We start from the raw sequence: 12,909 nt of genomic DNA on the forward strand, positions 1-12,909 counted from the left end.
TTTTTTGTTTGTTTTATTCTATCAACTACTGACAACATTTCTCCCAAAATTGAAAAAAAAAATATTGGCATTTAGAGCTTTTACTGGCTAATGACTAAACTAGTCTAAATTAAAAAAAATGATAATATCCCCAAAGCAATTTCCGTCAAAAGCAACTGGATTTGGTTATTTGTCTAGGAAGGCGTTTCACCTCTCATCCAAGAGGCTTCATCAGTTCATGCCTCTCAGGTGCTTGTGTTCTTCCCCTTGGGCCTTTGAGCTGGTGGGTACCTTATCAGCTCTGTGTTGCAGGGTTCTGATAACTATTATTTAAAACAGTACAATTTCATCATTTCAATTTTATTGACTTTAGCTGTGGTGATGCTTCCCTTGAGTTACAGGCGGTGTCTGTGGGTGCTCTGTTGACGGTGCATCATTCGGTGTTTGATTACTTTCCCCTGTGACCTGCTTGTGACTGCATGTGACGTCATTTCAACACTTTTTCTACTCGTACCCACAAACTGAATTTGTGTTCACAGGGGAGACTTTGTAGTCGTAGAAATTAGAGTTGTACTCACAGCTTTTAGATTCATACTCACATAAAAACGATCCTAACCCAAACAATTTCTCAGACTTGTGTATGACTGTAGAATTTTGTCTACAACTTTTTTATTTACGAATATGAATGGTTAGAATCACAGAAGAACATTTTAATCATGGACACATCTTTTTGACAGCTGTCTTACTCCATACTCCTCCCCCCTGCATGTATGTGGCCAGGGGCAGAGACTGGTGCTCAACTCAGGAGACAGTTAGCCTACTCCATAACCCCAATGAAGGGTCGCGGTCGGGGGGGGGGGGGGGGGGGGGGCTTTTCACTGCCTTTGCTCATGAACACCACTTTCTGCAACCCTCTGAGGTTTCTAGGGTGCATTCGGCAAAGGGCAGTTTGACAGACAAGCGGCTGCTCCGGTAAAGCCAGCCGCTGAACCTTCCTTAGCCCTTTTCCCAATTCCCTATCTCAGAATGTGCCAGCCAGCAGATAGGAGACACATCAGCATGATATGGTTCAGCCCAGATTTAGCTGTTTACCATGAAGCAATGGGAGTATCAATGGCATACCCTTCTGCTTCTTTTATTTAAAAGTTATTTCCAGAGGGGGCGAAAATAAGCACAACTGTACACCAAAGCGTGCACATTCTCACACAGAGAAGACAGTGAGAAGAGTTAGAGACCAGGGTGTGAACTATAGGGGAGCCAGGGAGAGCTTGGCTCTAAAATATTGGCAATATGCCATTTTTGCCAAAATGATTCATGCATGAGGGTGATTCATCACTTAATAAAGATACCGGGATGCATGCTATTGTCGCCATCACTTTAGAAGCGTGGTGGCACAAAATATCAAAAACTTCACTCACTCTGTTGAGTTGACTTTGCCCTGCTTTAGTTGACTGTTGGTTTTGATACACGTGCGGAGATTTGATGTGCTCATTAACTGATTATTATGTATAAGATGTGCTGACGTAAAGCAAGTGGGCCTACGTGCTTGCAGCTACAAATGTTTCTTTGCAACAAGTCACCGTCGAAATAATGACCTGACCTCTTCGTTTTTGTCTTCTTTTTTTTGGGAGACAATTATGAGGGTGACCAGTAATTCTTGGCAGTGAAAAGCAATAAGCCAGAGAGAGATAAAGAGATATGGGAGGATAAATGGAAACTGTCAGATGGTGAGAGGGAGGAGGAGATGCGAGGAAAGATAGCGAGAGGAGAGGGAGGGGGGATCGATCATGGGAGAAATTGAGAGAGGGAGGAAGATTTGGCGCTAGAGGAGAGTAGGGTGGGAGGATGTCAGCCGAGGAGGCAATCTATACTAGACAGAAAACAGTTCCCCTGGATTTAACTGTTACAAGCTGACACCGCCATCCTCTCTGTGTCTGCCTCTGTAGATGTGCACGTGTGAATCCTCAGAGACACACACACATCCAGCTCCACGCTGAGGCTGAATGACCACATTTCATTTAAGACCGCGTACACACGTGTAGCTTGTGAAGAGACACGTGACGTGATGAAATGCATAAATCTATTCTTTGATTGCTCGCCTTTTTATCTTGGGACGCACACATACAGTAGTTAACGTGAAAAAAAAAACCTCAGTGCACACCGACACATGCGTATTGGATTTGAGCTCTGAAACGTGTGAAATCTGATTACACAATTACATAATGACTCAGCAATAGGCCATTTAGAAAAACCATTAGCTGTCAGGCGAGGACATGGATGTGAGAAAGGATGAGGCAGCCTAGTGCCTCACTCCTTTAAAGTCCTCCCGGGAGTGTTTGCATACATGGAGATGCCGTAATTTGGTAAACTAAGCCACATTTTGTAGATTTAAGTGAAATTGACACTTGAATAATCCCAAGTCATAAATACCTGGAGACTAACACATTTGAATAGCAAAATTCATTCAAACTATGCCCCTAGGAAGGATCCCCATATTGCTATCAGGATCACCAGAGAGCGATCATAAGAAAAACAAACAAAAAAAAAAAAACAACACGATGGAAAACTGCGCGTTTCTCCTCCTTCTTTCAAAAAAAAATTTTCATAGTGATGAGAGTGTGAGTGTGGGAGCAATCTGGTGTACTGACTGTACGAAGAAAGCAACGTGGCACACACAAGACAGAGTGAGTGGTTCTCTGCCTACAGCCTGCAGGAGAAAGTTGGGAGCTTCATTAAGCCTTTAAACCCTGCAGAGTCCTTTAAGTCATCACGTCATCGCCAGCCGCAAAGAGGGCCCGAGGAAGAGCGGAAAGAAACAGTCCTGAGTTGAGAGTCCTCTGAGCTTTTAGAGTAATTGAACTATAAATTGTCTTAAGTTCCAAATGTTAACATCTTGTGTCTACACGGACTATAAACATCACATCAGTACAACTTAAGCTGCTTCCATTACTCATGCCACTGTTGACATTTGCCTCTGGTTATAAATTGATTATTTATTGCTTTAAATATTTATTCAAACTTATTTGAGTTGGCCCAACAAGTTAAAGCCACACATTTGTATCAACAATATATGTGTATTGCAGCTTGCTTACCGTATACTTCTATGTAAATGTGACAAAACTTATATTGTGTTCATTCAATTTTTTATTAGTCCTGGGGTGGTCGTCTATTAAGCATGATTGCTAAATGTGACAAAAAGTGAAGTTGAAAAAGCAGGCGGCTCGTGTGAGAAACGAAAGATAATTATATAAAAACACAAAAAAAGGAAGCATCAAGTGACAAAGTAAGAATAAACACACTAAGAAAGCTACTTATAGAACACAGATTTCTTTCCTCCAAGCGCTTTAAAAAGACGACAGTCTGTCATTTATGGATGCTGCAGAGTTAAGCGGGTGAAGTGCAGAATCTGTACAATGTTAGCCTTAGAGCTGTAGCTATGCAATGAAGTAATGAAATAAGTTGTTTGTTTCAATAACCATGAGGCAATAAGCATGGAATCACATTTTTTTTTAGAATTACTGCAGAGAAAACTTATAGGTAATAAAAGGGTGCACTATGTGTTATTTTGAGAAATTCAAAAATATTTGCGAAAATTACAGCTTTTATTAAATTACTACAAATGTGAAAAGCTATAAAAATGTGTGAGTGGGTAAATGTCGACACTTTTTCCCCCTGCGAGATTTCAAGATATCTCTGCTTTATTAGTTCTGCATGAACAATTGCCAAGTTCACCTTGCTGGCAGATACTGAAAACAAAATAAGAATGACCTGAAAATTGGGTGCAGCATGTTGAAACTGTTATTGACCCTGACTTTGTTTCACAGAGGCTTGAGCTACAAAACCTGAGTGGAGGTGAAAAGGAATTAATACCTTAACAGTTTCCACAGCAGTATGCACCAGCGGTCATTAATTTCACCCATAAAGCAGGCCGAATCACAACACACCTAGATTTACAGTAAAATTGCTTATAAATAGCATACATTCCAACTTTAACAGCGTAAGTAGAACGCTCAGAGAAAGTGGGTAAGCTAAAGTTCATGGATGAGAGTGTTTGCAAAGCTGAGTGGGATAATGAATCTAAATCATTTAGTGTGCTGCGCTGGTTTGGTTTAAAACTCTGGGTTCCCTGCCTCTAGGGAACCCATGTGTCACTGTGTGTTAGGGTTCACTATTACATTTCCTTTTTACACGCACGCGCGCACACACACACACACACACACACACACACACACACACACACACACACACACACACACACACACACACACACACACACACACACACACACACACACACACACACACACACACACACACACACACACACACACACACACACACACACACACACACACACACACACACACACACACACACACACACACACACACACACACACACACACACACACACACACACACACACACACACACACACACACACACACACACACACACACACACACACACACACACACACACACACACACACACACCACTATTACTACTACTACCTCTGCGTAAGGGAACAAAGCCATCCAAGCAGGGGACAGCTTCATTACTTGAGGGCTGAGGATCTCCTGTCTGCCCGATTACTGAGCAACCTGTGCCCTACACTTTCTCTTTTTAAAGAATAAGGCAGTTAAATCAAGGTTATGATTCAAATGTACAGTTAGGAAAATATGTGAAACCCAACTCTCTTGCGGTAGTGTACTTTGAGATATAGCATTTTGCGCCTCGGCAACAGAATGTATTGATTAAATGAATCTGTGGATGTGTTTTACTCTTTTCTCTTGTACTCAAACGCTAATAAAGCTGGCTAGGCATTACAAGAGGCTCCTGTGTAGGCAGCTCTGAAAGGATCACTCGTCAGCCTGCCAAAGAGGACAGCGGCCCTTTGATCTAGGCAGCCTTCTGTGTGTGTGTGTGTGTGTGTGTGTGTGTGTGTGTGTGTGTGTGTGTGTGTGTGTGTGTGTGTGTGTATGTGTGTATGTGTGTATGTGTGTATGTATGTGTGTGTGTGTGTGTGTGTGTGTGTGTGTGTGTGTGTGTGTGTGTGTGTGTGTGTGTGTCTAGCAGGGCAAAGTGAGTTCTCTCATCTGGCCACTGTAGAGTCTATGCACTCAAACCATGACCCGAAACCCTTCAAAGTCAAACTGGCCTCTGCATTGTCTGCACAATGTGTCAAAATGCACCATGGTAACTCTTGACAGCCTATCCCCACCATTTTCCTGCTTCCCCGATCATGCAGATGAGTACCTCATCTGTCACTTATTAAAGATACAGTACAGCTTACTGGCTGCTCATGTACTTAATATTTAGATTATATATATAGCATTAAAATCGCACAGTGCTCTTAGTGAGAAACTGCATAATAAAACAGAGTTTAGATACTGGACTTCCTGTATCAAAGGTTGCTTTGCATGCACAAGCATGCAGACAAAAAGGGGCCTTATTACTGTGACTGAAGTCTACAGTTATAGCAGCTGCGCCTGAGAGTAAGCCAGCAGGTCAGCTAAGACTGGCCCCCATCACCACTATCTAGGCACGACAACCACTGAAAGTCAGTGCAACATGTGTCAGCGCGCTATCCCCTGCAAACCCCCCCCCCCCCTCACTCCACTTCCTCCTCAGCAGACGTGCCTGACATTCTAGGCGAGCCAGCGTACATTCCTCACATGCTTCCATCGTGTAAGGAAAGGGCGGAAGAGCAGGCCAGACATGTCACAAGTTGGCACTGCTGTCTCTTCACAGTGCATGCATCTGTGTGTGTGTAATGAAAGTGCTCTTCTGTGTCCTTCTCTGTGTGACTGAATGAGAATTAGGCCTTTTGTGCAGATTGCGGCCTGAGTGTTGAATAGTGTTACTGGCTGTGTGTGGGTATGTGTGTGTGTGTGGGGGGGGGGAGCTCAGGTGACCACAGTTAAGCTGTCTCACATGGGATGTAGAGGCGTCACCCTCAGAAGGGCATCAGGGCTACTTTTGCCCGCCGTTAGCGGCTGCCACTACTGTCGGCTGAGCTCAGCTGACTGCACAGCCTCATGTAAGATTCGTTTATTTTCTACCTAAATGCACAATCCGTCCACATGAGCCCCAGTGTGCACGCTCACACGTCCTGCCATATGATGCTATCTAAATTAAAATCATTCAACCTCAAGCAAGCCAGTATTCAAGAGCACAATAGGTCACAGAGCGCATGTGACTGAGAATGTGAAGAACAGCGCATTGGGCCATTTTCAGCTTCATATCGAGTGACCCCTGGTTCAACAGCCTCTTGGGACAGGAAGCTTAAGAGTGTTAGTGTGTCGCTTTTCCATACTTCAGACCCAGTTTATCCTCAACTGTCCTCATCAGAGACTTACCATTCCCCCCACAAGCCCCATTTCACTACCCTCACAGCCGACAGCAAAAGCAGCAGTGGTGGAGGCAGTGGCGTGGTAAAAGAAAAGGGCTTCCTGGGCTTTGGAGGAGCATGTTAACCCAGCTTGGCAGGCAGTTAGTTAGTGTGACAGAAGCCGCGTTGGATGCCAATGGGACAGGCACTGTGTAGCATCTCAATGACCAGAATTCACTGGGCGCACAGAGAGGGTTTATGGTCCTCTGAAGCCATACCGCTCCCAGCCCTACTCTCCATCCAACCACAAAGGCATTCAGCCTTTTCATTAGGATGATAATGGGGCAAAAGCCGGAAAGGGCCCCATGTCTGAGCACCATAAGTTGTGGTGATGGCTTTGTGGCGATGTCATGCGTGTCCATGGGAGCACAGTGTGCCGCTACGGTCAGACAAAGATAGTCCAGGACAGAAGAAACAAACAAATAAAAAAAATGGGAAATCCCTGAGGCAAGGTCGATCTGGCAAACCAGTAGCCTCTAGACCATGACCTCACTCTGACCCATTCATGCCACCAGTTAAACCTGAACATGGTTAATACCAGCACTGGAAGGCACACCTGGGCGAAACAAAACTTTCAAAAAATAACCCTCTAGTTGCTGCCGCTGTGTCGCAGTTATCAGCAAAGGGTCTTGTGCTGCACTCACCTTGCCTGACAGCATTCACAATGTGTGACAGCAACATCGGGAACATGCAGGCCCGTTCTTTTCAGTCACAAAATTATTTAAAACATTAAGACTCTGAGCTCATGCCACTCACTGTGCTACCACCCCCTTGATCAGCATTCAAATTAAGAAACATGCTCTCCTCTTCCTGTGAAAATGATATTGTCTCAGCAAAAAAAAAGAAACTAAATTGTTGCTTTGCTCTCTTCAGTGTACACCTGCATGACTACGTCTGCATTGTTCTGTGACACAGGTTGCCAACCTGTTACAAACACTACAACATTAAGGATTTTCATTCCAAAACTAAATGGTGTGCAACACAGAAGGCCTCAACAAGTCCCAGAGTGAGCAGAAACCTGATCACGAGAGAATGTGATGATATCTGAATGCAGCGGTTCGCTTACCTGCATAGAAACGTAACAATGAGCCTATTTCCGTGTTGAGCCCTTCCTCTTGGACTCTCCATGGGTCCTTGAATCCAAGCTTAAAGAGAAAGTCATTCTGGATCTGCAAAGGCCTCTCATCTGGGCTAAGCCTCCTGACAGCCTCGCCATGCAGCTGGACATAGAGTGTGGGGCTGGAATCACAGGAATCTCCACTGTGGTCTGCTGTCAGCCCTGATTTGACACCGACTTGGCCACGGTCCAGATCTTGAATATCAGGTGTATTACCTGTGGAACAGGCTCTTGACAATGAGTCGGCACTACTACTGGGTGGCAGGCTGCCCAGACTGTGTGGGTTGAGTCTACTATCTGGTCCCATAATGTTTGTCATGTTGTTTGCATGTCCCATGTTGCACTGTTTGTAGCTGGCAGTGACGGCACTGATTCCATTGGTGTGATGTTGGGATATGGGGTCCATGCTTGTGCTGGACGCAGGACATTCAAGGTCCAGTTCATCCGAGGAGCTGCCGTACAGGTCGTGGCCCTCTGTGGCACTGTCAAACGAGGGGCTAAGGATGGACGCCTCAGTGCCCAGGACCATGTCATCGCTGAGGGAGTCCCTGTGCTCGCTGAGCCGGGCCCCAGAGCTCAGGTCATCAAAAGCACTGCTCTCCACATCCGAGCCAGAGTTCAATCCGTAGCTGTCCAAACAGTTTCTGTGCTCTGAGTCGTCATCATTAGGGGTATCCATGTTAGAGTTAGAGTTTAAATCTGACAGCGAACAAGCTATGTTGTCTTGAGACTCTGATTCTGGGGTGAAAAGTTTCCCATCAACGTCCTGTTGCTTTTGCCTCTCATCTGCATTCTCCATGAGCAGCAGTCTCAACCTGTCACTGGGATGGCCTCTTAAATCTGTGGATTCCAGGGGAGTCAGGTGGTTGCATTTCATACTCGAGTCTTCATTCACCTTGCACGGGTTATCATTATATTCATACTTCACATTGCAGTTACCATTTTGGTCAGTCTTGGGGTTATCTTTACAAAAAATGCGCATGACAGAGCTCGACTTACTGCAGAGTTTACTCAGACGTAGAGCCACCTCGCCGGCTGTGGTGTCCATAGTGCAAAGAACCGGCCTGGGATATGAGGGCGTCAGTCTGTCGTGGACGTGTATGGAGCCCCGGTGGAGATCTGCTCTCACCCACTCGCGATCCGCGGACTGCAGCTGCATGTTCTGTCGGTGCTTGAGCAGAGTCTTCCTATCCAGACTCCGAGTGTGTAGAGACGCAGAGGACAGGGCCGAGTTCATCTTGGCGCCGCAGGCGGCGGTGACAGCCGAGGTGGTGGTGGTGGAGGCGGCGGCGGTGGGTGCAGCCGCGGCGGAGAGGTTCCTCTTCAAGCGCCTCCGTCTCAACAGGAGGGAGCCGGAGTTGTTGGACGAGCCCCGGCCATTACACGCCACAGTTCGGTTTGACGCACCAGATCCCGTTGAAGAGGCGGAATGAGTGAGGCTGTTCCCGTTCTTTGCCTCTACGCGGGAGGGTGCCAAATGTCCACCGCCATCATCCGTCGGAGTCCCCCGGGCGACAGACAGTCCGCTGGGCTTCTTCATTAACTTGGTTGCGCCTCCATCCGACGCACCGTCCTCAGCGACAGCCTGCACACTTTCCATCTCTGCCAATGAAAAGTCGCCCACCTCCCCCCGACCACCACTCTTAATAAATAACGGTGCGCACTTGGTTACACCTACAACCTTCTACATTTAAAAGCCGTTAAAGCGTGCCCACCGTGCTAAATGTCCGCCGACTGGGCGGTGTTGCCGACTTATTCCACTAGTAGTCATTCACTTCTCGCGTTCCTTTCCCCCGTCGGAGTCTCCTCCGCTGCTCCAAAAAAAACCATAACATTTTTACCGATGATTAAAAATCCGCTGGGAAGAGGCTGGCCGCGCGAAGGGGGACAGATCAGGGCGGAGACGTGACTGTGCGTCCCATTTGGACCGAGATACAGGGCTAGAATATGAAATGAACGTCAGCCGACCTCCTACGCAAATACCCACTGATATATATTCATGAGGACACAAGATGGGGTCGCTAACAACAACGCGGTGGATTGTGGGGAATGTATTGTCCCACAAAGCGCACCCTGCAGTCGTTGCTTTGGGGGAAGGTATTACGTAATGAATACATTTCCCAGGGATCTTTTCTCCGGTTTCATTCAAGTGAGGCGGTGAACAGATGAGAGGCGTAAACATAGCTCGTATAAAACGTTTCGGTGTGCAGCGACTGAAGTGCGTCCTCTGCTGTACTGATGTATCTGCGGGCCGCCCGTGTGCCTAAGACTACCACATCACTCAGTGGAGCTCAGTTACTGTATATCAGCAGAAGCGCATCAGCTGTTGAATATGGGAGCGAACTTTGATCCGTCATCATTTGTTCCCATGCGCACAGTGTGTTATTTCCCTTAGCACGCTCTGCATTGAGATTCGCTGCCATTTCTATTTCTTTTAGACGAGCGGTGACGACGCAAATAACTTCAGCACCATCTCATCAGGACGCCATTTCACAAGGCCATACAGCCCCGGCTCAGTGCAGCCCTATGTGCTCTTATTCTATTGTGTTTCTCGCCATCTAGTGGAGCAAACCGCAAAGCTTGACCTAAACTTATTTCCTTTTTCATTTTTTTCCCTCTGTTGAGGACGCAGCGACCCTGAGCCAGAGAAAAAAAAACAACTGGTGGTTTCATTGTGTTTTATTCCAGGTCACCCTTTTTCTAATTTTGTTTAAGTCGAAAGGGGGTATAGGCCTACTATTATTATAGTGCAAATCCAAATATAGTCTGATTATTTTAAATGTATATAAGATTTTCATCATGCGTATAAAGTTAAATTCCAGAACATTTGTACTTTGACTTTTTGTGAAAATGTTTCAACTTTCGCAGATAACTTCAGTCTTTATCTTCGAAGTCATTACCTGTGAAAATGAGAAAAGCTGTCTTCCAAACTGATTTACCGACTCAAAACTAGAAACAAATACATCTTCTTTTCTGAAAGATGTGTTCATATTTCTAATGCTTTTAAATACAGCAATTAAAAAAACTTATGATTTTATCTCTGATTGGAGAAGAAATAAGGCAAAAAGGGTCTGAAGACACCTTGCCAACCTATTTTTGGAGCATGCAGGCTGCTGATTATCATCCTGTCAGCACTGCACTTGTTCCCCATTTTAAATACACTTCATCCTCGAATTTCAGTCTCAGATCGGCATATTTTTTTATTCAGGTGAAGAGTTTAGTGTCAATTTGTGAAAAATTCTAAATTCTGTTAAAATAATTTGTTCATGTATGTTTGTGAGGGGGTGCTTTTCCCTTTGCACTGATACAGGAAATTATTAAATCACATGGGCTGCATGTTTAACCTTCAGTGACTCTCATTGTCACGAAAACAATGCATCTGATTGATCATGCTGCGGATCCTGTTCTGATTATGAGCCTCTGACCTTACCCTTACCTAATCATCTTCCCCAAACCTACTGTATATAAGCTTTGTGTTGTCCTATGTTCAGGGTCAGACCTCTCAAACAACATAGCCCAAGGTGAAGGAGCCCTGACCCAGCTGTAAAATAACTCTGCTGTACTCTGTGCTGAATTCTGTTTGTTTAAATTCAATTTAGAAAAGGCAAAAATCAAATCGCCTCAACATTATTATTTAGTGTGAGGCCTGCAAAACAAAAATTGGAACCGTGATCTTTACTTCACACCTCTGTGCAGGTTTCTAGTATCTTATATACACTAGGAATCATAACAAAGGGAGTGAAAAGTGACTAATTAAGGGATATACCGTATCTGAAAACAAAGCTTTTATGCCCACATGTAATCATTCTTCCTGTTTATGCTGGTCAATTAAAGATCCCTTTCTAATGCACTTCAAATGTACATGAGATTGAATGTGTTTCACCCAAACTACCTGCACACCTGTCATTATCTGGATGAAAATTTGTTATTTACTACAGTATAATACAAGCGTAATGCAGGCCTTACATGAGAATATGAGTAATGCATCTATCTATTCTGTGAAGCACTCTGTGACTTTGTTTTAAAAGGAGCAATATAAATACAATCTTACTTACTAAAATGTAGAAAAAAATAACCACAGCTGCCACGGCTGCTTGGAAGCAGCTGTGGTATGAAAACTGTACAGGTAAAATCTAACAAAACAAGCAAACTAAACGTGGGCAGAATAACATTGAAGAATCATTCAAATAAAGCAAATGCATTCAGAAATGGAATTTAATTGACATGATGTATCCTTTACATGGTACTCTGTATTTCAAAATTGAAAAAAAAAAAGGAACACTTTCAAATTCGTTGAGTTGCTCCACCAACATGTCAAAGGAAACAGATTATTGCTGAATTCATGTTCCTTGATTCCAGCAAAAATGGAAAAACCTCATGCTCAGCCCAGCGGCTCAGGTTTGTTTCTAAGAGCTGAAATGAGAACTGGTGCGTATTCGTGTAAGTTCATTTCTATTTATTCTCTGTTGTACTGAACATAATGGATGGAAAATGCCAAATAATGCTATGATGCTGGAATCATACAGAAGCTTGTTCTAACACAAAAATACCTCATATTTCAAAGTCTCTGAGATTAGACGACCCAATGAAATTTAGATTTTTTTTAAAAAAGGAACATTGTGCTATGAGAATGACCCGTGTCCTGATTCTGAGGACAAACTCGAACAAAACCCCTATTATTTCACATAAAAAGCATAAAGTGCAAAACTATTTCCTATGTTCCCAGGTTTTATTGGGTCTTCTATCCATCACTGATCGAGACCTTGAAAACAAGGAGAACACATTTTCTTCTGCAGACGGATATAGGTGGCCTAGAGCCTTTCACCTGGACTACTTTTCCTCATCTGACAAACAGGAATTTCATATTGCAACTTTAAAAGTGAAACAGTTAAAAAATAATAAAAATATCCTGTGTACATAAAGCTCATGAGCATTGGAACACTGGTGTAGGATCAGTGATCGGTTAACAAGACCGTTAAAGTGAAGAGACAAAATGGTCACACATCAGATGTCCAACAATATTTTACACACTTGGGCCCTGACTTTAAAACAGTGACCATTGTAAAGCCAAACTCTTAACAGTGCAAAGATATTTTGCGATAGAAATTTAAAAATCCTGACTCAATTAATTCATTAATACCTGGACTCATATTTCAAAATTGAGAGTGCATCATCATGTTCAATTGTAGATTTGACTGACTCAAATCTTGTCCGAATGTGTTGGTAAGCTGTAAAAGAGGCAGATGTTTCTGATGGCTTAGTCAAGAAAAATGCAAAAAAATAAAAAAGTCCTCCTGAATTAAGCCTTCCTATTCCTAAAGAAAAAAATACAAAAGACAATTAAAACCCTGAAGTGAAGTTTTGTGTTTAAGCACAGTAAAAAAAAAAACTAAAAAAAAAACATTGGGTGTACACCTGTAG

General features: G+C 43.9%; 1 protein-coding gene across 1 annotated transcript in view; it reads right to left on the bottom strand.

Moving 5' to 3' along the window:
* Positions 1-9,353, bottom strand: part of phlpp1 (PH domain and leucine rich repeat protein phosphatase 1) — a 48,861-nt gene extending 39,508 nt beyond the window's left edge. The window contains exon 1 of the mRNA XM_083928126.1: positions 7,438-9,353. Within this exon, the coding sequence (XP_083784252.1) occupies positions 7,438-9,088 (1,651 nt within the window). The 5' untranslated portion in view covers positions 9,089-9,353. The remainder of the gene's footprint in view (positions 1-7,437) is intronic.
* Positions 9,354-12,909: the final 3,556 nt, after the last annotated feature.

Source organism: Echiichthys vipera (assembly GCF_963691815.1).
Source record: "Echiichthys vipera genome assembly, chromosome: 15".
NCBI classification, from domain to species: Eukaryota; Metazoa; Chordata; class Actinopteri; order Perciformes; family Trachinidae; genus Echiichthys; species Echiichthys vipera.